The sequence below is a fragment of the Bos indicus x Bos taurus genome, chromosome 3, assembly GCF_003369695.1.
Source record: "Bos indicus x Bos taurus breed Angus x Brahman F1 hybrid chromosome 3, Bos_hybrid_MaternalHap_v2.0, whole genome shotgun sequence".
Classification (NCBI taxonomy): domain Eukaryota; kingdom Metazoa; phylum Chordata; class Mammalia; order Artiodactyla; family Bovidae; genus Bos; species Bos indicus x Bos taurus.
Genome location: NC_040078.1, coordinates 23,588,315 through 23,613,816, shown reverse-complemented (window position 1 = coordinate 23,613,816; position 25,502 = coordinate 23,588,315). Strand labels below are relative to the sequence as shown.

The 25,502-nt window shown below is 40.6% G+C and overlaps 1 protein-coding gene across 1 annotated transcript; it reads right to left on the bottom strand.

Annotated features, from left to right (window-relative positions):
* Positions 1-6,557: 6,557 nt before the first annotated feature.
* LOC113890298 (disintegrin and metalloproteinase domain-containing protein 30-like) lies at positions 6,558-8,729 on the bottom strand. Its single transcript, XM_027538236.1, has one exon. The coding sequence runs from the start codon at positions 8,727-8,729 to the stop codon at positions 6,558-6,560; it is 2,172 nt and encodes a 723-aa protein (XP_027394037.1).
* Positions 8,730-25,502: the final 16,773 nt, after the last annotated feature.

Here is a 25,502-nt window from a genome sequence, read left to right as displayed (position 1 = left end):
CCACTCCAGGTCATTTCAGAGTGCCAGGCTGGGCTCCTTATCTTATATAGCAGCCTCCCACTAGCTCTCTATTTTACACATGATAGTGTATATATCGTGCAGTCATCTTCTCCTGCAAGAACACCAAAATCACAACTAGCTGAACAACCATCGACAGGAGGGTGTTGGAACCCACAAACAAACAAACAAACAAACAAACAAAGATATCCCACATCCAAGGACAAGGGAGAAGCTGAAACAAGACAGCAGGCGAGTTCGAGAGAATAGCAAGGAGAGATAAGAAAGCTTTCTTAGGTGAACAATGCAAAGAAAAACAGAGGAAAACAATAAAATGGGAAAGACTAGAGATCTCTTTAAGAAAATTGGAGATATCAAGGAAACATTTCATGCAAAGATGGGCATAATAAAGGACACAAATGGCAAAGACCTAATAGAAGCAAAATAGATTAATAAGACATGGCAAGAATACACAGAACTATGCATAAAAGGTATGAATGACCGGGGAACCACTCTGGTGTGGTCATTCACCGACTGGACATCCTAGAGTGTGAAGTCAAATGGGCCTTAGGAAGCATTGCTATGAATATAGCTAGTGAATTTCTAGCTGAACTATTTCAAATCCTAAAAGATGATACTGTTAAAAGTGCTGCACTTAATATGTCAACAAATTTGGAAAACTCAGCAGTAGCCACAGGAATGGAAAAGATCAGTTTTCATTTCAATCCCAAAGAAAAGCAATGCCAAAGGATGTTCAAACTGCCATACATTTGTGCTCGTTTCACATGCTAGCAAGGTAATGCTGAAAGTCCTTCAACCCAGGGTCAGCAGTAAGGGAACTGAGAACTTTCAGATGTACAAACTGGATTTAGAAAATGAAGAGGAAACAGAGATCAAATTGCCAACGTCTGTTGGATCATAGAAAAAGCACGGGAGTGCCAAAAAAAAATCTACTTCTGCTTCATTGATTATGCTAAAGCCTTTGATTGTATAGATCACAACCAACTGTGGAAAATTCTTAAAGAGATGAGAATACCAGACCACCTTACCTGTCTCCTGAGAAACCTGTATGCAGGTCAAGAAGCAACAGTTAGAACCAGACATGGTTCAAAATTGAGAAAGGAGTATGTCAAGGCTGTATATTATCACCCTGCTTCTTTAACTTATATGTAGAGTAAATCATGTGAAATGCTAGGCAGGATGACTCACAACCTGGAATCAAGATTGCTGGGAGAAATATCAACAAACTCAGATATGCAGATGACACCACTCTAATGGCAGAAAGCGAAGAGGAACTAAAAGACCTCTTGATGAAGGTAAAAGAGGAGACTGAAAAAGCTGACTTAAAACTCATCATTCAAAAAACTAAGATCATGGGATCTAGTCCATCACTTCTTGGCAAATAGATGGGGGAAAAATGGGAACAGTGACAGACTTTATTTTCTTGGGCTCCAAAATCACTGTGGATGGCAACTGCAGTCACAAAATTAAAAGATGCTTACTGCTTGGAAGAAAATCTATGACAAACCTAGACAGTATATATTTAAAAGCAGAGACATCACTTTGCCAACAAAGGTCCATATAGTCAAAGCTACAGTTTTTCTAGTAGTCATATATGGATGTGAGAATTTGACCATAAAGAAGGCTGAGTGCCGAAGAATTGATGCTTTCAAAGTGGTGTTGGAGAAGACTCTTGAGAGTCCCTTGGACAGCAAGGAGATCAAACTAGTCAATCCTAAAGGAAATCAACCCTGAATATTCATTGGAAGGACTGATGCTGAAGCTGAAGCTCCAATACTTTGGTCACCTCATGCGAAGAGCTAACTCATTGGAAAAGACCCTGGTGCTGGAAAAGATTGAGGGCAAGAGGAGAAGGGGATGACAGAGGATAAGATGGTTGGATGGCATCAGACTCAATGGACATGAGTTTGAGAAAACTCTGGGAGATGGTGAAGGACAGGGAAGCCTGGTGTGCTGCAGTTCATGGCGGTCACAAAGAGTTGGACACGACTGAGCGACTGAACAATTGCAACAAATACTACTTTGGGAATTGTTTTCCCAGTTTGGCAATGTATATATGTATCTCTTACTATATTACTTGTCCTCATACTATAACTTACTATTAACATGATAAACCTCCTTATTTCTTACTTACTAAAGTGCAGATTGCTTATTTTTCCAGCCAATCCTCTGAACCTGAAACTGAAAGTAAGTCTTTTATCAGACACCTAAATCCTCAGCAGAACATGCAAATGTCAAATATTCATTTTTTATGGCTAAGCAATATTCCATTCTATCTATCTATATGTATGTATACATATTATATATACCACATCCTCTTTATCTATATATCTGTTGCTGGATACTTAAGTTGCTTTCATATATAGGTTCTTTTTAAATTTAAATTTACATTTAATAGAATTCATTCATTATAAATGTATGATTCAATGACTTTTAGTAAATTCATAGAGTTGTAAAACCATCACCATAGTCCAGTTCTATAATATTTTCCTTACCTCCTTAATTTCCCTCCTCATTTGATTCTTCTGCAGTCAATTTCTACTCCTTCCCCAAACCTCAAGCAATCTCTGCTTTCTGTCTATAAATCTTTTCTGTATGTTTTGTATAAATTGAATAAGATAATATATATTCTATTACAACTGGCTTCTTTCCCTTAGCATAATGTTTTTGAAGTTCATTTATGTTCTAACGTGTATCAGATTTTGTTGCTTTTTATTACTGAGAGGAATTCCTTTGTATAGAAATACCGTATTTGCTTATCCATTGATCAGTTGATGGGTATTTGAGTTGTTTACAGTTTTTGGCTCTTACGAATAATGCTTCTTTGAACATTCCCAAACAAATCTTGTGTGAACCTATATTTTCATTTCTCTTGAAGATATTCATAGGAGTGGAGGTACTGGATCATTTGGTAAGGCTACATTTGACTTTTAAGAAACTGTCAAAGTGTTTTCCAAAGTGGATATATCATTTTACATTCCAACCAGAAATGTATGAGGGTCTGGTTTCTCACGTTCTTAGCAACACCTGGTATTGTCTGTCTTTTTTAAAAAGCATAACCCCATTCGTTGATGTAAAGTGATATCTTAGTGTGATTTTAATTTGTACTTTCCTAATAACTAGTGCATCTGCAATGCAGAAGACATGGATTTGATCCTTGGATCAGGAAGATCCCCTGGAGAAGGAAATGGCAACCCACTCCAGTATTCTTGCCTGATAAATCCCATGGACAGAGGAGCCTGGCAGGCTACAGTCCATGTGGTTGCAAACGAGTCAGAAATGACTTAGTGACTAAACAACAACAATAACTAATGATATTGAGTAACTTTTCATGTGTTTTTATCCAAGCCTTCTGCTGATCTTTAAAACTGGGTTGCTTCTTATCATTGAGTTAAAATAATTCTTTATATTTTATAAATAGAAGTGTTTTATCAGATAAATGGTTCGCAAACACTTTCTGCCAGTCTGTCATTTGTATTTTCCTTCTCATAATGTTTTTTTGAAACATAAAAGTTTTTAATTCAATGAAGTTCAAATTTTTTTTCTATTATGGCTTATGCTTTTGGTGTAGTGTCTTACCAATCTTTGCTTAACCCCAAATCACAGAGTTTTTCTCCTTTGTATTTGTTGTTGTTGTTTAGTCGCTAAGTCGTGTCAGACTCTTTTGAGACCCCTTGGACTGTAGCTCGCCAGAATCCTCTGTCCTTGAGATTTCCCCGGGCAAGAATACTGGTGTGGATTGCCACTGCTTTCTCCAGCGTATCTTCCTGACCCAGGGAGCAAACCTGTGTCTCCTGCATTTCGGGGTGGATTCTTTACCACCTAGCCACTTGGGATCCCTATTTGTATTTACTGGGACATTTTATACTTCTAAAAAAGAGTTGTGTTTCTGTACACCAACAGTAAAGTACTGGAAAGAGAAATTCTTCATTTGGAAAAACATGACTGAATCTAGAGGGCATTATGCTAGGTGAAAAGAAACACAGAGATATACAAGCACTATATGGTATGATTAATTTGTGAAACAAAACAAAATACCATAGTCATATAAACCAAATAGCATGGTGGTTGCCAGGGGCAGGGTAGAGGGGAAAATGGGTAGATATAAGTCAAAGAGTATAATCTTTCAGTTATAATTAAGATAAGTTCTGAAGATCTAATGTATAGTATGGTAAACATACTTCATAATACAGTATTTTATACCTGATATTTGCTGAGTTGCTTGTAGGCATTCAGACTCCCTTAAAACAATTTAACTATGTGAGATGATGGATGTATTAATTATTTGATCTTGGTAGTTATTCTAAAATGTTAATGCATATAAAATCATCACATTGTACAACATAAATATATGTTAATATATTTGTCAATTATTCCTCAATATGGTAGGAAAAATGGTTAATATGATATATCACAATTAAAAATTTTTTTTTAATTTACTAGGGTGTAGTGCTAAAGAATACACCTGCCAATGGTGGATATGTGGTTCAATCCCTGAGTTGGGAAGATCCCCTGGGGAGGGAAATGGCAACCTACTCCTCTTGCCTGGGAAATTCCATGATCAGAGGAATCTGGTGGATTACAGTCCATGGGAATCACAAAGTCAGATACAACTTAGCAATTAAAACAACAGCAACAAAATATCCTTAGAGTTTCTAAATAAATCCTTCTCGCTAAATTAAATTTCCTGATAGTCATATAATGCTCTCTTGATAATGTCATTACAGATCTGTTATGTAATATTTTAAAAGTTCTTTTTAAAATTAATTAATTTATTTTTAATTGAAAGGTAATTGCTTTACAAAATTGTGTTGGTTTGAACCAAACATCAACATTGTTTCCCTCAATTTGTTTTTTGGAAAACTGCTGCCTCATAGAGCTATATTCAGGACTATCCACATTAACACTGATGAAGTGCTAAGAACATTGCCTGCCACACAGTCAAGCCACAATAAATGGTAGCCACCATTACCAGTATTGCAACTATAACTAGAAGTGCTTGCTTTTTAAGGACATTTTCTGATGGCCAAGCTTGATAAATCTTAAAAAATTATAATCACAAGAATGGGGTTATCTTGGTCTTTCTCCCCTGAGAAAGAAGAATCCCCAAGTAGTCAGGGCTCACTCTTTACCACGAACCTCCCATGACATCTTAAGTCAGAACTATGTGGCTAAAAAAAGAAGAGTCTGGAGTGGGGTATAGTTGACCTGCAGTGCTGGCTAGGGAAGCATGAGCCCCACGGAAGCTAAGGGAACAGCAGGAGGGTTCAGCCCCAAACAAGACCAAAACACTTCGGCTGTCAATGGGCTGGGATGATGACCAAGAGGTGGTCACTGACTCTTCTGAAGGGGCCACTCAGTCCTCCTCTCCTCCCAGCCAAAGCACCAGGCAGAGGGGTGCTTGGAGGCAGACATGGGTGTACTTGGGATGAAAGGTGTTCCTCACTGCCCTCTGCTCTCTTTAGTGGTGTGGCAAACCTAAGGCCAGATGTCCCCCAGCACACATTCACAAAAGTCTTGTCCCTGCAAGCAGAAATCCAAAGCACAGACTTCCATTAAGGGTCTTCCCCACAGGATACTTCCAGGTCTTGTCATCATTTGTAGACTGTGGTACAATGCAGGAGTTATGATAGATTAGAGCCCTCAACCCAACTGAGGCCAACCCAAACACTGAGTCAGAGACCTGATTTCTAAAGAGCTACAGCAAACCGCACAGTCACTGTAACAGAGGAAGATCCTTAACTGAGGGACTCCCCTTGTAAACTATCACTTTGCTACTGCTAAGTCACTTCAGTCATGTCCAACTCTGTGTGACCCCATAGATGGCAGCCCACCAGGCTCCCCCATCCCTGGGATTCTCCAGGCAAGAACACTGGAGTGGGTTGCCATTTCCTTCTCCAATGCATGAAAGTGAAAAGTGAAAGTCAAGTCATTCAGTCGTGTCCAACTCTTAACCACCCCATGGACTGCAGCCTACCAGGCTCCTCTGCCCATGGGATTTTCCAGGCAAGAGTACTGGAGTGGGGTGCCATTGCCTTCTCTGAAGTATCATTTTATATATATGTATATATATATAATATGGCAATCAATATTTATAGATCAGTGTGGAGCACAGACACATGATTTTTATTGATGACAGTGAGGGAGGCAGAGGGAAAGGGAGACAATGGCTTTGTTTGCTGGGAACTGAGAGACAGGATTTTGCCCTGATATCCACTGTAATTCTATGAAACTCACAATGCGAGTGTTCAGAACAGCTCCCAGGGCATTCTTTTAAGGATATTCAAAACGTGAACAGACACTAAAGGGAAAGTCAAATAGGAAAAGAAAATGCATTGATTTGATTCCAAATGAAGAATACCATTTATTTCCTTATCAAAACCTCAAAAAGTTAAGATAAATTGAAAGAGGAATGAAGATTGGTTTGGATAAATGAGAAGCTTGTTCAATTTATGACCATGTGTAATAAAAGTAGAGTGTCAATTGCCTGATTACTTTTCTGGTGTTTTTTTCTATTTCTGCCTTGTTCTACAACAGGGTTAAAGGGTGGTATTTCTTTCTCTTTGGATTAGATTCCTATGATTTTTCCTGTAAAACACAACAATCACTGAGATAATTAAGAAAATAAGGCGCATTAATATAAGAATCACAACCTGAAGAGAGATGGGCATGTTTTTCCTTAGTGGTCCTGGAGGCCCACTGTCGATGCTTCCTCCATATCCTACCTCCTCACAGAGCGGAGGGGCCCAGCCATACATGCAGTGGCAGTTTCTGTTGCTGTTGCAAACTCCTCGGCGGTTGCACTTCTCAGGGAAACAGTCAAAATTCAGGATTGAGCTATTCACACAATTTCTATTAAAACATACCCGCTCCTTACCACAGGAGGTACCATCATTTATCACACCCAGGTCACGTAACCCCATAGGTACCATGGCTAGATGATAGCCAATGCCCCAGCACATGAGATTTTCTTTATGCAGATGAGTGGATATTAGGATGGTGTGATCTGGCATATCAGGGAGGGTTTCGACATTTATACACTGTAGCCTGCCACATAAGGATCTTTCTTTGGGACACTTTTTATACTCACGAACTCCTAAAATACCACAGTTCCCATATTGATCACCTATTACATTAACTGCATCATAGCACTGATGAGGAGCCCCCAAAGCATCAGCCCCAAAAATGTTTTGGCACTGCATAGTCCTGGATTGGCAGCCCTTTCTGACACAACGGGACCTGTACTTGCAAGGGGTTCCATCCTGCTTATAAGTATCACTTGGACAGAAAGCTGAGGTCCCATTGCAGTACTCTGCAAGGTCACATTCATTTTCTTCCACCCGACACATGTATCCAGATGGACGAAACTGACATTTATGACAGCAAAGTCCAGTGCTACAGTTGGCTCCTTCTTTGAATTTACAATCTGGTTGACAACACCCATCTTCTTCACACTCCTCTCCTGAACCACAATCACATTCCTCATTCTCTTCCACAATTTTGTTTCCACATCTCTTAACCACATAGCCTAGGCCTGGGAGATTATTTAGACAGTTTAATCCTGAATTTACATGTGAATAAAATTCGGCATAACTACAATTACTAAACCCAGTTCGTCCAGTGCCCATGATACAACTATGCCTACCCTTACACTGGCAGTATTCATAATCATGGGTCATTCCCACACTATGGCCCAGAACATGAGCAGTCCAAGTGGCAGGGCCAAGGATGTTTCTATCTAGCACAGAACTTGTAGATCCAGAAGGCATCATACTACATACACTTCCCCAGTGATGAGCAAGTGCATCCTTAAACTTTTTGTGAACATACAGGTGTGCCCAATCTGCTGGAATCCGAACACGTAGGTCACGTGACCTGTACTGCACAAACTGGCCTAAAACTTGTGATAGCTGTCCAAAATTAAGTCTTATTTTGTCTCTGTCTGTCCATACTTCAACAGCTAATAGCTGTATTCTCATACGGACATCTTGAAAGTAAGAGTCTGCAATTGAAGTCAGAAGAATGGCATCATTTATGATTTGAGTAAGATTGGAGTTCAAATATAAATACCTACTGTTATCAAAGACCAGGGCTAATTCCAAGTACTTTTGGTGCATATACAACTTAGTAAATTCCAGTATCGGAGCCATGTTCTCATGCTGGGCCATCTGCTCTACTGTTTCATCATTAGTTAAGCCACAGAAATCAGAGGGAAATTCCTCCTCTTTCTCCAGGAGATATACCACGTGCTCAAACTGGGAAGAAGCCTTGCGGGGCTCGATTTGGTAATGATTGGCATCAATTTTCAGGATGCCCCGGAGACCTCCCATGCATGTACTTATCGTAGCTTGAGAATCCGGATTTCCTTCAACCAAGCCCATATAGTTGCAGTCACTGGGTATATAAGGGTGATCTTCTAAGAGTCTCCCCTGTTCTGTGAAGGAGAAAACCTGCAAATTCCGAGGCAACAGAAACCTCTTGGGCCACAGATGAACAACACGGTTCCTGCCTTTTACCTTCAGGAGGTAGGACACGTGCCTGGCCGTTCTCTGCTCCCTTCCACGGAAGCTCAGCTTCTTGGGAATGGTGATTTCATAGGAGTCAAAGCCCCACTCAGGGTGAAAATGTAAATCCTTGCCAAGAGAGTCAACCAGGAGCACCGCCAGGACTAGCGACCGGCCTGGGGAGAGGCAGGTCCTCACTGACCTCATGGCACAGCCTGTTCCCTACTGACTCAGTCCCTGCCACTGTGGCCTTGAGAGTCAGCCTTCCAGGGACCTCCGCTAGAGGCGCTGGGAGCAGTGCGTGCAAAGCTCGCTGGTGCGGTGCTTGGGAGCGCAGCCCTGGGCCAGGCTGGGTCAGGCTGAGGCTAGCTGATTTCCCCAGCAGCTGCACGCCCCGCCCAACGCATCTAGTTCGTTCTCTGGGCGGTGCCGTTGGGCGCACGTGGAAGAATCCAAGGAAGGTGCGCCAGAATAAAATGAAAAGCGAGGCTGCTTGCAGGCTGGTGGGAGAAGGCAAGAGAGCAGCTTGAGAAAGGGAAAAGGACTAAAGAGTAAGAAGAACAGAGAACTTGACAAAGGCTCAGTGTATCTTGGGCTATTTCTTTGTTTCTATTGGCCTCAGGACACACCTGACTTTTCCATGGGCTGATTCGGCTGTTTCACAGGTGCTGTGCCCACCTCACCGTTACACCATTTTCAGTGTTCACGGGGAGTCTCTTACAGCAAAGAGGTTTCCTGGAGTCAGCCAGAGGACCACCAGAGAATGAGAAAATCAGAGCTGACTCACCTGGTTACCCACCTGGCTAGGTGGCTAGGAACCCACCCCCTACCTGGCTTCGGGCAAGCGGACGTTTCTAAGTTCATTTTGCCGGTTGGTTCTTTCTGCTGTGTGTCCTTAGGGTGCCAGGGATCAGCGTGATTTTGGTGTGGGTGTGCTTTGGATGTAGAATCTAGGAACAGTCAAATACTAGGAGAATCCACGAAGACTAAAATCAATTCCAGTTGTATTACAGGGAAAGGTCAAAAAATAGGATGGGGCTTGTATCTGGGAGACTAGTTAAGATGATCTTATAACAATCCAGACAAGTGATGCTGTCTATGGAACAGAAAATGGACCGCAGTTCCATAAAATACATAGTATTTCTGGAAAGCTTATTGTGTACCCGCCACTCTTCTCAGCTCTTTTTATGAATCAGTCCATTAACTCTTCGCAAAAATGCCTAGCGTGCAGATAATGATAACGCTTATCATCCATACTTCACACATGAGGGAACTGAAACTCTGGTTTTGCTCTGATGGTGTTACTGTGTGGCACTGTTGCCACACACAACCCAGGCCGCCTGACCCACGCACAACAGGTAATGTTTACGACTTACCTCTGCTGACACTCTGGGGAGGGACAGGAGTGGAAAGCTTCAAAAAATAGGAATAAAGCAGCCTCTGCTTCATTTATATGATTGAATGAATTCTCACAAATGAAAGAAGCAAGAATCAAAAAGAATATTACCATTTCTGGCTTCTGTATTTTAGTCTTGACACTCAGGAAAAAGAAAACATCAAAACAAGTCGACTTACCTATGGAGGAGAAATATGACAAGCTCTTCTCAGGAAATGGAGATTTTTAAGGTGCCATTCTCCTGTGCTGTGAGAAAGTGCCAGAACACAGCCCTGCTTAGCTTACAGCAGAGGATGGGGAAACGCCTTGAAACGGCCACCCTCGGGGGGTGGCAAAGGAGGAGGCCTGTGTACTGTGGAGATGACCTGGTTGGCAGGCAAAGCCCTGAGTATAATTAGCAGACAGTAAGGGGCCAGACCACCTGATCTGCCTCTTGAGAAATTTGTATGCAGGTCAGGAAGCAACAGTTAGAACTGGACATGGAACAACAAACTGGTTCCAAATAGGAAAAGGAATACGTCAAGGCTGTATATTGTCACCCTGTTTATTTAACTTCTATGCAGAGTACATTATGAGAAACGCTGGACTGGAAGAAGCACAAGCTGGAATCAAGATTGCCGGGAGAAATATCAGTAACCTCAGATATGCAGATGACACCACCCTAATGGCAGAAAATGAAGAGGAACTCAAAAGCCTCTTGATGAAAGTGAAAGTGGAGAGTGAAAAAGTTGGCTTAAAGCTCAACATTCAGAAAACGAAGATCAGGCATCCGGTCCCATCACTTCATGGAAAATAGATGGGGAAACAGTGGAAACAGTGTCAGACTTTATTTTTGGGGGCTCCAAAATCACTGCAGCCATGAAATTAAAAGACGCTTACTCCTTGGAAGGAAAGTTATGACCAACCTAGATAGCATATTCAGAAGCAGAGACATTACTTTGCCAACAAAGGTCCGTGTAGTCAAGGCTATGGTTTTTCCTGTGGTCATGTATGGATGTGAGAGTTGGACTGTGAAGAAGGCTGAGCGCCGAAGAATTGATGCTTTTGAACTGTGGTGTTGGAGAAGACTCTTAAGAGTCCCTTGGACTGCAAGGAGATCCAACCAGTCCATTCTGAAGGAGATCTGCCCTGGGATTTCTTTGGAAGGAATGATGCTAAAGCTGAAACTCCAGTACTTTGGCCACCTCATGCGAAGAGTTGACTCAGTGGAAAAGACTCTGATGCTGGGAGGGATTGAGGGCAAGAGGAGAAGGGGACGACAGAGGATGAGATGGCTGGATGGCATCACTGACTCGATGGACGTGAGTCTGGGTGAACTCCGGGAGTTGGTGATGGACAGGGAGGCCTGGCGTGCTGCGATTCATGGGGTCGCAAAGAGTTGGACACGACTGAGCGACTGATCTGATCTGATCTGATCTGAAGGGAGGGCCTGTCTACAGGTTTAGGTTCCCAGTCAAGTCAGTTGCTGAGCTGAGAGGCAGTGGAGGTAAAGTACATGAAGAAGGGGAGAACTCAGCAGAGAACTGACTGAGGATAAATCAAAGTTTCACCTAGTGTGTTGAGCTCCTAATTCAGGTTGGAAACCAAAATCACAGTTTCTTCAGTCTGTCAATCTGGTTGATGTTCTTAAGTACCCATCAGCCTAAATTGTCCTAAAAGGACAGTTGAGAGCTATCTTCTATATTCATTCTCTTTTATCATCATTTTCATATGTATACCATTTGCCTTTAGACCACTGGAGTATTTCTTGATTGAAACACTAATTCTGAAGCTCCTATTGCTATAGTATTATCTTGGAGCTAACCTCTGCAACATCTTTTAACAAAAAGCTTCATGGAAATAGCCTGCTTTGTCCTGTTTCTTCTTATTTACAAAATTATACGTATGTATTGTAAAAGGTGGAAACAATCCTAGGTGAGATAGAGTAGAAAATGTAAGCCTTTCTTTTTTCTCCAACCTACATGTGATTTCAATAAACTTATTGTTTCCCCACAATACCAAGAGAAGATGATAGTTGAGGGTTTTCTTCCAAATAGAAGACATCATGTGTATAAGTGTGGCGGTTGGTGTGGGGGCTGAGAATTTTGGAAGGGTAAGCCCTCTGATGAGAGAACGTGAATAGTGATGAAACAAATCCCGTTTTCATCTTCCGTGCAGTTCACTGCATGCTCATCTGGGGAGCAGATGTTTTTGACTGTGCTCTGGAGTCCTCACAGAGGTATTTTGTTGGTTTGTAGTGGAAGAAGCAGTGTCAGGGCTTCCTAGTCTGACATCTCATTTATGACTTCGGTCTCTTGGAAGGATCTTTTTGCAATGATAGAAGTGTTACAACTGTTCAGTATTGTAGCCACTAACCACCTGTGTTTATTGACCACTTGAAATATGGCTGTTGTGGCTGAACAGCTGAATTTCAACTCAATTTGAAATTTGAGAGAATTTAAATTTAAATAGCCACATGTGGTTACTAGCTGCCATACTAGCACAGCTCAAGAAGGCCGTATTTCTACAACCTTTCCAGTAGTGTTTATTATCCAGTTCATTTGTAGACTCACTTTAGAAAAAGATGATAGCTCAGTTGCATTCTCTGGTTATTAGTGAGGTTGAACATATTATACTATCTCAACCAATCCACTTAAGTTTCTCTAACATTCAGTAAAAACTGCTGTATAACATTATAGTAGTTTCAGGCATACAACATAATAATTCAATATATGTGTATATTGTAAAACCATCACCACAGTAAATACAATTAACATCCATTACTACCCATAATTATAATATTTCATCTTATGATCAGAACTTTTAAGATTTACTGTCTTAGCCACTTTCAATACACAATACATTACTCAATAATTCTTACATTTTTCTGTTCATATCCAATGCCCATTCTTCTATTACAAACTTTGCTCTGCTTTTTAATTTAATGGAGCTACTTATAAATTGGAAGTCAGTTCGACCAATCTGTTATTTGTTGCTTCGCTTTTCAGAGTGTCCTTTATTATACAGAACATTTAAAATTTTTCTAGCTTCTGAGTTTCATGTCATTTTGCTTTCCTTCCTCGCCCTCAGGTCAGTTCTGTTCAGTCACTCAGTCATGTCCTACTCTTTGTGACCCCATGGACTGTAGCACGCGAGGCCTCCCTGTCCACTGCCAACTCCCAGAGCTTGCTCAAACTCATGTCAGTTGAGTTAATGATGCCATCCAGACATCGCAACCTCTGTCATTCCCTTTTCCCATGTTTTCGATCTTTCCTAGCATCAGGGTCTTTTCTAATGAGTCAGTTCTTAGAATCAGGTGGCCAAAGTATTGGAGCTTCAGCTTCAATATCAGTCCTTCCAATGAGTATTCAGGACTGATTTCTTTTAGGATTGACTACTTTGATCTCCTTGCTGTCCAAGGGACTCTTAAGAGTCTTCTCCAACACCACAGTTCAAAAACATCAGTTCTTTGGTGCTCAGCTTGCTTTATGGTTCAACTCTCACATCCATATATGACTATTGGAAAAATCATAGCTTTGACTAGATGGACCTTTGTTGGCAAAGTAATATCTCTGCTTTTTAATATGCTGTCTAGGTTTATCTTCCAAGGAGCAAGCATCTTTTAATTTCATGGCTGCAGTCATCATCTGCAGTGATTTGGGAGCCCAAGAAAATAAAGTCTGCCACTGTTTCCATTGTTTCCCCATCTATTTGCCATGAAGTGATGGTATCAGATGCCATGATCTTTGTTTTTTGAATGCTGAGTTTTAAGCCAGCTTTTTCAGTCTCCTCTTTCACTTTCATCAAGAGGCTCTTCAGTTCCTCTTTGCTTTCTGCCATAGGGTGGTGTCATCTGCATGTTGTGCATTGTGTTATGCTTAGTCACTCAGTCATGTCTGACTCTTTGTGACCCCATGGACTGTAGCCCACCAGGCTCCTTGGTTCATGGGGATTCTCAAGGCAAGAATACTGGAGTGGGTGGCCATGCCCACCTCCAGGGGATCTTCCCAACCCAAGGATTGAACCCAGGTCTCCCACACTGCAGGCAGATTCTTTACCATCTGAGCCACCAGGGAAGCCCAAGAATACTGGAGTGGGTAGCCTATCCCTTTTCTGGGGATCTTCCTGACCCAGGAATTGAACCAGGGTCTCCTGCATTGCAGGTGGATTCTTTGCCAGATGAGTCACTAGGGAAGCATATCTGAGGTTATTGACATTTCTCTCATCAATCTTGATTCCAGCTTGTGCTTCATCCAGCCCAGCATTTTCCATGATGTACTCTGCATATAAGTTAAATAAGCAAGGTGACAATATATATCCTTGAAGTACTCCTTTCCCAATTTGGAACCATTGTTTCATGTCCAGTTCTAACTATTGCTTCTTGATTTGCATGCAGATTTCTCAGAAGGCAGGTAAGGTAGTCTGGTATTCCCATCTCTTTAAGAATTTTCCAGTTTGTTGTGATCCACACAGTCAAAGGCTTTAGTGTAATCAATTAAGCAGTAGATGTTTTTCTGAAATTCTCTTGCTTTTTCTATGATCCACTGGATGTTGGCAGTTTGACTCTGGCAATTTCCTCACTCTATGATTGTAAAAATATCTGTGCAATATGTACTTTAAAAATACTGCTTAGTACCTCTCTCATTTTTTTTTTTTTTTGTAGGAAATACAACGCTGTCTTCCAAGTGTGCTATCTTTTTGTCCTATCACTGAATCAAATAGTAAGTAATCCTATAACCAACACAGGGCACTATAAATATTAATACTTCTGACAAATCAGTGAGAAAAAGAAGGATAATCTAAAAAAAAAAATGAGCAGGTAACTTCTATAGATACATCACAGAAAATTCAGGGAGCCAAAAAAGTAAATGGAAAATTCTCAGCCACATTATTGAAAAGAGTATTGCCAATTAAAGCTTCTATCTGAGGCTACATCTATCAGGTTAGCAAAGATTTAAGAAATTAATAATATGAAGTCTTGGTGAGGCTGTAGAAGAGTACCTCTCTTACCTAGAGTGGCAAAGTAAATCAGTAAAACCACTTTAGAACCATGTTTGTCGTTAGCTTACATAGTTTAAAATAAGCACTATGATCCAGAAATTCCATTCCTAGGTATGTACCCAACAGAAATGTGTACAATTATACACAAGTATACATGGGCATAGCAATACACTCCAAACTGGAAACAGTTCTACATTCCACCAGGTGACTGTGGCAATGGAGATAATGAATCAGAGTTATATGCCACATCATGGATGAATATTACAAACAAAACCAAAAGAAAAAGGACAAAATCAGGTAAACTTGAATTTTATTTTTTAGAGAAACATACATAATGGATAAATATAATGAAAGGAAGTGATGAGAATTGTCAGGAGAGTTGATATTTCTAGGATGAAGGCAAGGGGATATAATCAAGAATGGATGGTAGAGGGGCAGGTTATGGTTTGTGTAGCTTCCAGGGGACTGTGGTACTGGTAATATAATTTTTAAGCACTAGTTTTGCTGTACATATTTGTTAAACCATTCCAGGGCCCTTTATGCTCATTTCTGTACATACTATATTTCACAGTCAAAACAGTTGAATCACAATTTTTAAAATCTATTTCTAAGATAAGACATTTGACTATGTTTTGTTATGATTGATCTTTAAATTAAGAGATCAGCAGTTTAAAATGATCATATGTATATATAGATTGCTATATATTAACACCATGGTAATGACAAATCAAAAATCTATAACAGGTACATACACAAAACAACAACAATAAAAACCTAATACTAAACAGAGTCATTGAATCACAAGACAACAAGAGAAGAAATGAACAGAAAAGACCAATAAGACAATTAAAAAACAATTACCTTCCCTGGTAGCTCAGCTGGTAAAGAATCCACCTGTAATTCTGGAGACCCTGGTTTGATTCCTGGATCAGAAAGACCCCCTGGAGAAAGAATAGGCTACCCACTCCAGTATTCAATGGTCTTCCCTGGTGGCTCAGATGGTGAAAAATCCACATGCAATGCAGGAAACCTGGGTTTGATCCCTGGGTTGAGAAGGTCCCCTGGAGGAGGGTATGGCAACCCACTCCAGTATTCTTGCCTGGAGAATCCCCATAGGCAGAGGAACCTGGCAGGCTACAGTCCATGAGTTCATAAAGAGTTGGACACAACTGAAAGACTAAGCACGGCACAGCAAGATTGCAAGAAAACATACATATTAATAATTAAATAAAAGTGAACTAAATGTTCTAATCAAAATATATATAGTGGCTGAATAGATACAAAATTGAGAACTGTATATATACCACCTACAGGAGACTCACTTCAGGTCTAAAGAAAGATGCACACACAGACTGAAAGTGAAGGGATGGAAAAGGTATTCCACATGCTTGGAAATCAAGAGAAAGCCAGAATATTTATATCAGACAAAATAGACTTTCAAATAAAGATTGTTAAAGAGACAAAGGACATAACCTAATGATCAAGGGATCAATAAAAAGAACATACCATATTATGAATATATGAATGTACAGTAAAGAAAAGACAATCTCATCAATAAGCGATATTGGAAAAACTGGACAGTTACCTGTGAAAAAAGTGAAAATAGAGTATTCTCTAATACCATATGCAAAAATAAACTAAAAAAGGATTAAAAACCTCTTTTAATCTAAGGCCAGAAAGCATAAAACTCACCGGCATAACACTCTTTGATATAAATCAGCAATATTTTTAGTAACTGTCTCCTACAGCAAAGACAATAAAAGCAAAAATAAACAAATGGAACCTAATTAAACTTAGAAGCTTTTCTTAGCAAAGGAAACCAGCAGCAAGAAGACAACCTACTGAATTGGAGAAAACATTTGCAAATGAGAGACTGAGCAGAAGTTAATATCCAAAATACATAAACAAGTCATAAAATTCAACATCAAAAAACCAACAACCCAATCAAAAAATGTCCAGAAGATCTCAACAGACAAATTTTTCCAAAGAAGACATGTAGATGGCCGATAGGCACATGAAAAGTCACACACTATCATTAATCATCAGAGAAATTTCTTATTAAGACTATGTGAGATATCATCCCACACCTGTCAGATTTGTTGTTATAAAAAAAAAAAAAAGACCACAAATAATAAGTATTAGCAAGGATAGGAGGAATGGGAACTCTCCTGAACAGTTGGTGGAAATGTAAATTGGTGCAGTCCCTATGGAAAACATGTGCTGGATCCACCATAGAACGACCATACACTGTAGATTTCTATCCTGAGTATTTATTTTTTAAAAAAGAAAGAAAAGACTGAAGTGAAAAGATACAACCACCCCAATGTTTACAGCAGCAGTATTTACAAATGCCAAGATATGGAAGCAACCCAAGTGTTCATCAACAAATGAATGGATAAAGAAGGTGTGATGTACATAGTAATTTGGAAAATTCATCAATGGCCACAAGACTGGAAGGGGTCAGTTCTCATCACAATCTCAAGGAAAGGCAATGCCAATGAATATTCAAACTACTGTACAATTGCACTTATTTCATATGCCAGCAAGGTAATGCTCAAAATCCTTCACCCTAGGCTTCAACAGTACATGAACTGAGAGCTTCCAGATGTACAAGCTGGATTTAGAAAGGGTAGAGGAACCAGAGATCAAATTGCCAATATCCACTGGATCATAGAAAAAGCAAGGGAATTCCAGAAAAACATCTGCTTCAGTGACTACAGGAAAGCCTTTGACTATGTGGATCACAACAAACTGGAAAATTCTTAAAGAGATGGAAATACCAGACCACTTTACTGAAAAAACTGTATGTAGATCACTAAACAAGTTAGAAGCAGACATAGAACAATAGACTGGTGAAAAATTGAGAAAGGATTACATCAAAGCTGTATATTGTTACCCTGCTTATCTAACTTCTATGCAGAGTACATCATGCAAAATGCTGGGCTGGGTGGATCACAAGCTGGAATCAAGATTGACGGGAGAAATATCAATAATCTCAGATATGCAGATGATACCACTCTACTGGCACAAAGCAAAGAGTAACTAAAGAGCCTCTTGCTGAGGGTGAAAGAGGAGAGTGAAAAAGATGGCTTGAAACAACTTTCAAAAAACTAAGGTCATGGCATCTGGTCCCATCACTTCATGGCAAATAGATGGGGAGAAAGTGGAAACTAGCAAATTTTATTCTGGGGGGCTCCAAAATCACTGCAGATGGTGACTGCGGCCATAAAATTAAAAGACACTTGCTGCTTGGCAGAAAAATTATGACAAACCTAGACAGCATATTAAAAAGCAGAGATATCACTTTGCTGACAAATGTCTGTATAATTAAAGCTATGGTTTTTCAAGTAGTCATGTATGGATGTGAGAGGTGGACCATAAAGAAGGCTGAGTGCAGAAGAATTGATGCTTTTCAATTGTGGTGCTAGAGAAGACTCTTGAGAGTCCCTTGGACTACAAAGAGATCAAATCAGTCAATCCTAAAGGAAATCAACCCTGAATACTCATCAGAAGGACTGATGGTGAAACTGAAGCTCCAATACTTTGGCTGTCTGATGCAAAGAGCTAACTCATAGGAAAAGACCCTGATGCTGGGAAAGACTGAGGGTAGGAGGAGAAGAGGGTGACAGAGGATGAGAAGGTTGGATAGCATCACCAACTCAATGGACATGAGTTCTAGCAAACTCTGGGAGATAGTGCAAGACAGGGAAGCTTGACTTGCTGCAGTCCATGGGGTTGCCAAGAGTCGGACATGACTTAAGACTGAACGACAACAAAAACAAAAATGCATATTAAAATATACCATGGACTACTAATCAGCCATAAAAAGAATAAAATGTCATTTTCGACAACCTGAATAGACTTGGAGGGTAGTATGCTAAGTGAAATAAGTCAGAAAAAGATGTTCTCTTATAGGTAGAATCTGAAAAAATATGTCGTGAATAAAACAAAGCAGAAATAGCCTGACAGATAAAGAGAACAAACCAGAGGTTACTACTAGGGGAAAGAAAAATTGGTGGTGTGGTGGGGGGTGAGACTGGGGACAGGGATTAAGAGGTAAAAACTACTGTGTATATAATAAATAAACTACAAGAATATGTTGTACAACAGGAAATATAGCCAACATCTTAATAACTACAAATGACTGTAGCCCACGAGGCTCCTTTATCCACAGAAATCTTCAGGCAAGAGTACTGGAGTGTGTAGCCATTCTCTTCTCCAGGAGATCTTCCCGACCTGGGGATTGAATCTGGGTCTCCTGCATTGTAGGCAGATTCTTTACTGTCTGAACCACCAGGGAAGCCCATAAATGTACTATAACCTTTAAAAATTGTGAATCTCTATGTTGTACACCTGAAACTTGCATAATATTTTACATCGAATATACAGCAGTTAAAAAGAAAGAAAAAAGGAGGAAAAAAATAATTACTAACTATAACAGGAGATTGGAATAACAAGAGATTAGCTATTAAAATATAAAGAAAATCTAAATATTTTGCAGTAGTGTATAAGCAGCTTTTGGTCAGAAAGAGCTCTTTGCAGGAAAGGGCTCTCTGAAAGAGGCCCTTTCATCTTGTCACTATAACCTTATACCAGGCAGCCATGCTCTGCTTATCTCTGGCCCTAGCGTATCTTTCCAATCTTTTGATCACAGATTGCTTTGCCTAACCTGTTGGTTCTTTCCATAGATCAAAGAAGTAGAAATAAAGAATTAGGTAATTAGCATGACCAGATCTCTTCCCTAGTTTCTCCTTCAGCAAACTTGTGAACAAACTGTGTGAACAAGCTCTCATCTAGGGAAAGATCACAAGAAGTCAACAAGCTTGCACATACAAGGGGCTGGTGATGACTCTGAACCCCTACCTCAACGATGAAATGAGATTACTTCCCTTTTTCTCTTTAAAAGCTTTCATGGCTGAGCAGACTCTTTGGAGTTGGTCTTGGGATGTGAATCCATCTTCTCCCAAGACTGCCAGCATTCTGATTAAAAGCAGTGTTCCTTTTTACCACCGTTTGCCTCTCTTTCAGGTATTGATTTTTGAGCAGCGAGAAGCTGGACCTGAGTTCAGTAACAGTAGTGGATACAATGCATAAATGATATTGATGACAAAGTACATGATTTGTGATATAGCCACCACCTGTAGGGGTGAATTTTAGCATCCATGGCCAGAAGAGTTAACCTTTTCTTAGGGCTGAGATCCAGATTTTCTTGGAGGTTACAGCCCAACTGAACAGCAGAGAAATCACTGAGAACCCCTCTGGTGGGTCTTGCCAGAAGTCCAGCCTCTAAGGTCCTGGGGAAAGCTGTTCACAGGAAGGTGTCTCACTGAGGCACTGCAGGGCACTGGAGAAAGTTGTTCATGGGAAGGTATATCCCTGGGGCATTCCAACACACTCTACTACAGAACCACCTGGGGAAATGTGGGATCCTGGAATTGCTATTAATACTAGTTGCTGAATGCCTCTGGCTGCCTACACTGCAGACTCTGGACACTTCAGAGGCAGTCTGCACTTCAGGTGCCTGGCACTTGGGAAACTACTTACTTGGCCAGAGGAGCCTGTGTAGGGAGTCACTGGAGCACAGAAAGCAAGTCTCTCTTAAATTTTCTCTCCAGCACCCCCTCCTGAAAAAGGATAGCATAGTGCCAGCTAAAAAGCTAAGATATTTAAAGGCCCAGATCCATTTGCACAGAATAGGCAGAAAGGGTGATAGTAGAGCTGCTGCTGCTGCTGCTAAGTCGCTTCAGTCGTGTCCGACTCTGTGTGACCCCACAGACGGCAGCCCACCCCTCGCCGTCCTTGGGATTCTCCAGGCAAGAACACTGGGGTGGGTTGCCATTTCCTTCTCCAAGGAACATGAAAGTGAACGATGAAAGTGAAGTCACTCAGTCATGTCCGACTCTTCGCAACACCATGGACTGCAGCCTACCAGGCTCCTCCGTCCATGGGATCTTCCAGGCAAGAGTAGTGGAGTGGGTTGCCATTGCCTTCTCCAGATAGCAGAGCTAACTGGTAATAAATTGATAATCTACACAATCTTCTCTGAAGAGTTATATTTGCCAGTCAGGACAGGCAAGATTACAGAATTCAAGTTAAAGCTCAATTTGCTCTTACCAAAATATTTGAGGCTGGAATGAGGACTGCATGCTTTCAGGATACTTATTCCTGAGGCACAAGTGAAACAATTGAAACCCACTTTTTTCCCTCCATCAATGTTCTTTCCTAGGTCAACAGAGATCTTCAAACCCCTCAAAAACCCAGTTTTTCTCACTTGACGTGGGTAGATAGACTCCAGTACTCCACAGCCACAAGTAATGTCCTTCAGAGCTTACTTGCTGCTGCTGCTGCTGCTAAGTCACTTCAGTCGTGTCCAACTCTGTGAGACCTTGGATTTATCTAAACACCATAAGATCACAATTTTTAAACTTCATCTTCTCTTTGTTAATGGCAGAAAGTTCTAATAGTCTATACTAACTCTTTGACTTTATATGTATATGACCAGATGGTCTGTAAGTGGTGATTATCATTGTTGTTGTTTTGTTCTCTGGGCTAAAACTAGGACTTCCAGGTCAAGTTGAATAGAACATATGTAGTTGGCATCTGCTTTATACCTGTTTATAAGGTCATCATTATTATTTTGCTATAGATGGTGGTAGATACCATTTATTAGTTTTGGAAGTTCCTCTCCGTTTCTAAATTGATGTGGGATTTAATAATTTTTATCATGAAGATTTAATTTTACCTCTTACTGTTTTGAGTCTATTCTTAGGATTGTATCAATCTTCCAAAGGTGATGCCATCTATTCATTGATTTACTAATGTTGACCATTCTTTTATTCCTGAGGAAGAAAAATCCTGGTCAAGATGGATTTATATAACATTCATTGCTAGTTTCAGCTTGGAAATTATTTATACATTTCCCTCTATGTTTATAGATAAGATGATATATATATTTTTCTTATTTGTGCTGTCCCTGTAGGAATTTTACTAACAAAGTCATAATATGTTCATATATTGAACTGAGATGTATTTTCCTCATTTTTAATTTTCTGGGGGGTTTATGAGAGGGACTATTCTATTGGTTCTTTCCAGGTGAGGTGATGGATGTGTTAATTATCTTGATCTTAGTACTAATTCTACAATCTATGCATATTAAATTTTCATGTAGTATTTTAAATTAATATATTTGTACCTTCTATCACAATTAAAAATTTAAAAACATTTATGCATATTAAATTTCCATGTACTATACTTTAAATTTATATATTTGTACATTTTTATCACAATTAAACATTTAAAATCATGTTTAAACAATCTTAACTTTTTAAATGAACTCTCCTCCCTGAATTCAACTTCAGCTAGTAGAGATGATGGAATTCCAATTGAGCTATTTCAAATCCTGAAAGATGATGCTGTGAAAGTGCTGCACTCAATATGCCAGCAAATTTGGAAAACTCAGCAGTGGCCACAGGACTGGAAAAGGTCAGTTTTCATTCCAATCCCAAACAAAGGCAATGCCAAAGAATGCTCAAACTACCGCACAATTGCACTCATCTCACATGCTAGTAAAGTAATGCTCAAAATTCTCCAAGCCAGGCTTCAGCAATACGTGAACTGTGAACTTCCAGATGTTTGACCTGGTTTTAGAAAAGGCAGAGGAACCAGAGATCAAATTGCCAACATCCGCTGGATCATGGGAAAAGCAAGAGAGTTCCAGAAAAAGATCTATTTCTGCTTTATTAACTATGCCAAAGCCTTTGACTGTGTGGACCACAATAAACTGTGGAAAATTCTGAAAGAGATGGGAATACCAGACCACCTGACCTGCCTCTTGAGAAACCTATATGCAGGTCAGGAAGCAACAGTTAGAACTGGACATGGAACGACAGATTGGTTCCAAATAGGAAAAGGAGTACGTCAAGGCTGTATATTATCACCCTGCTTCTTTAACTTCTATGCAGAGTACATCAGGAGAAACGCTGGGCTGGAAGAAGCACAAGCTGGAATCAAGATTGCCGGGAGAAATATCAATAACCTCAGATATGCAGATGACACCACCCTTATGGCAGAAAGTGAAGAGGAACTAAAAAGCCTCTTGATGAAAGTGAAAGTGGAGAGTGAAAAAGTTGGCTTAAAGCTCAACATTAAGAAAACTAAGACCATGGCATCTGGTCCCATCACTTCGTGGGAAATAGATGGGGAAACAGTGGAAACAGTGTCAGACTTTATTTTGGGGGGCTCCAAAATCACTGCAGATGGTGACTGCAGCCATGAAATTAAAAGACGCTTACTCCTTGGAAGGAAAGTTATGACCAACCTAGATAGCATATCCAAAAGCAGAGACATAACTTTGCCAACAAAGGTCTGTCTAGTCAAGGCTATGGTTTTTCAAGTGGTCATGTATGGATGTGACAGTTGGGCTGTGAAGAAAGCTGAGCACTGAAGAATTGATGCTTTTAAACTGTGGTGTTGGAGAAGACTCTTGAGAGTCCCTTGGATTGCAAGGAGATCCACCCAGTCCATTCTGGGTGTTCATTGGAAGGACTGATGCTAAAGCCGAAACTCCAATACTTTGGCCACCTCATGGGAAGAGTTGACTCATTGGAAAAGATTCTGATGCTGGGAGGGATTGGGGGCATGAGGAGAAGAGGACGACAGAGGATGAGATGGCATCACTGACTCGATGGACATGAGTTTGGGTAAACTCCGGGAGTTGGTGATGGACAGGGAGGCCTGTGCTGCTGCGATTAATGGGGTCGCAAACAGTCAGACACGACTGAGTGACTGAACTAAATTGAATATTCATGTAAAGCTATATTGAATAATGTCATTATTAGTTATGCAATCTTGAGCATTTTATTTAAACTCTTTGTTCTCAAATGTGCTTTGAAAAGTGAGAAAATAAAAACACCTACCTCACAGAGTTACTTTCAGGAATATGCACATTGACACTGGTGAAATGTGTGGAGTATTGCCTGGCCAGAGTGAATATTCAGTAAATGGTAGCCAACATTATCAGTACTATAGCCATAGCTTTATCAGTCCCAAACAGTAAAAGGGGACACTCTTTATCATGAACCTCCCACAGCTTCTTTAGTTAGAAGAACCACGTGGCTAAGAAAAGAAGAGTTTGAAGTTGGGTATAGTTGATCTGCAGTGCTGCCTGGGGAAAGAGGAGCCCGCAGAAGCTAAAGGAACAGCAGGAGGGTTTAGCCCCAAACAAGACCAAAACACTTGGGCTGTCACAGGGCTGGGATGATGAACAAGAAATGGCCATTGACTCCTCTGAAGGGGCCACTCATCCTCCTCTCTTCCAGCCAAAGCACCAGGCAGAAGGGTACTTGGAAGCAGACATGGGTGTACTTGGGATGAATGGTATTCCTCACTGCCTGCTGCTCTCTTTAGGGGTGTGGCAAACCTAAGGCCAGATATCCCCCAGCACATATTCACAAAAGACTTTTCCCTGCAAGCAGAAACCCAAAACACAGGATTCTCCCACCAGGACCCTGCCAGGTCTTGTCATCCTTCGTAGACTGTGGTGCACTTCAGGAATTACGGTAGATTAGAGTGCTGCTGCTTAGTCGCTCAGTCGTGTCTCTCTGCAATCCCATGGACTGTAGCCTGCCAGGCTCCTCTGTCCATGGAATTTTCCAGATAGAACACTGGAGCAGGTTGCCATTTCCTTCTTGCGGTAATCTTCCCAACCCAGGGATCAAACCCACATCTCCTGTATTGCAGCCAGATTCTTTACCACAAGTGCAACCTGGGAAGCCCCCCACCCAACTGAGGTCAATCCGACATTAAGTCAGAGACTACATGTAAACGGAGCTACAGTGAACCACACAGTGACTCTAACAGGGCAAGGTCCTTAACTGAGGCACTTCCCTTGTAAACTATGTGTGTGTTACTTGCTCAGCTGTTTCTCTTTGCGACCCCGTGGACTGTAGCCTGCCAGGCTCCTCTGAGCATGGAATTCTCCAGGCAAGAATACTGGAGTAGATAGCCATTCCCTTCTCCAGGGGATCTTCCCGACCCAGGGATTGAAACTGGGTCTCCACATTGCAGGCAGATTCCTTACCGTCTGAGCCTTTTAAACTATGGCTTTCTATATATTAATAAAATGTGGTAGCCACCATTATAGATCAGCATAGAGCACAGACACAGATGATGTCACTGACGATCCTGAGGGAGTCAGAGGGAAAGGGAGACGATGACTTTGCTGAAAACAGACACAGGACTCTGCCTTGAAATCCACTGTAATTCTATAAAACTCACAATACTAGTATTCAGAAAGCCACTAGGGTGTTCTTTTCAGGATATTCAAAACTTGAACAAAATCAAGAAAGCTAAGAAAGTAAAATGCACTGATTTGTTTCCAAACTAAGAATGCCTTTTATTTGCTGATCAAAACCTCAAAGAGAATTAGGTTAAGGAATAGTAGGAAGAAGGAAGAACTATATGGATAAAGGAGAAGCTTGTTCAATTTATGACCCTGTGTAATAAATAGTGACTGTGGATTGCCTGATTACTTTTTTTGTTTCTTGACATGTTTTTGTCTTGAATTCTTCTGCTCCAGCATTAATTAGTGATGTTTCTTTTTAGAT

Bases quoted from the DNA above. Each gene is read 5' to 3' on its own strand.
- LOC113890298 (XM_027538236.1), bottom strand. From the start codon at position 8,729: ATGAGGTCAGTGAGGACCTGCCTCTCCCCAGGCCGGTCGCTAGTCCTG.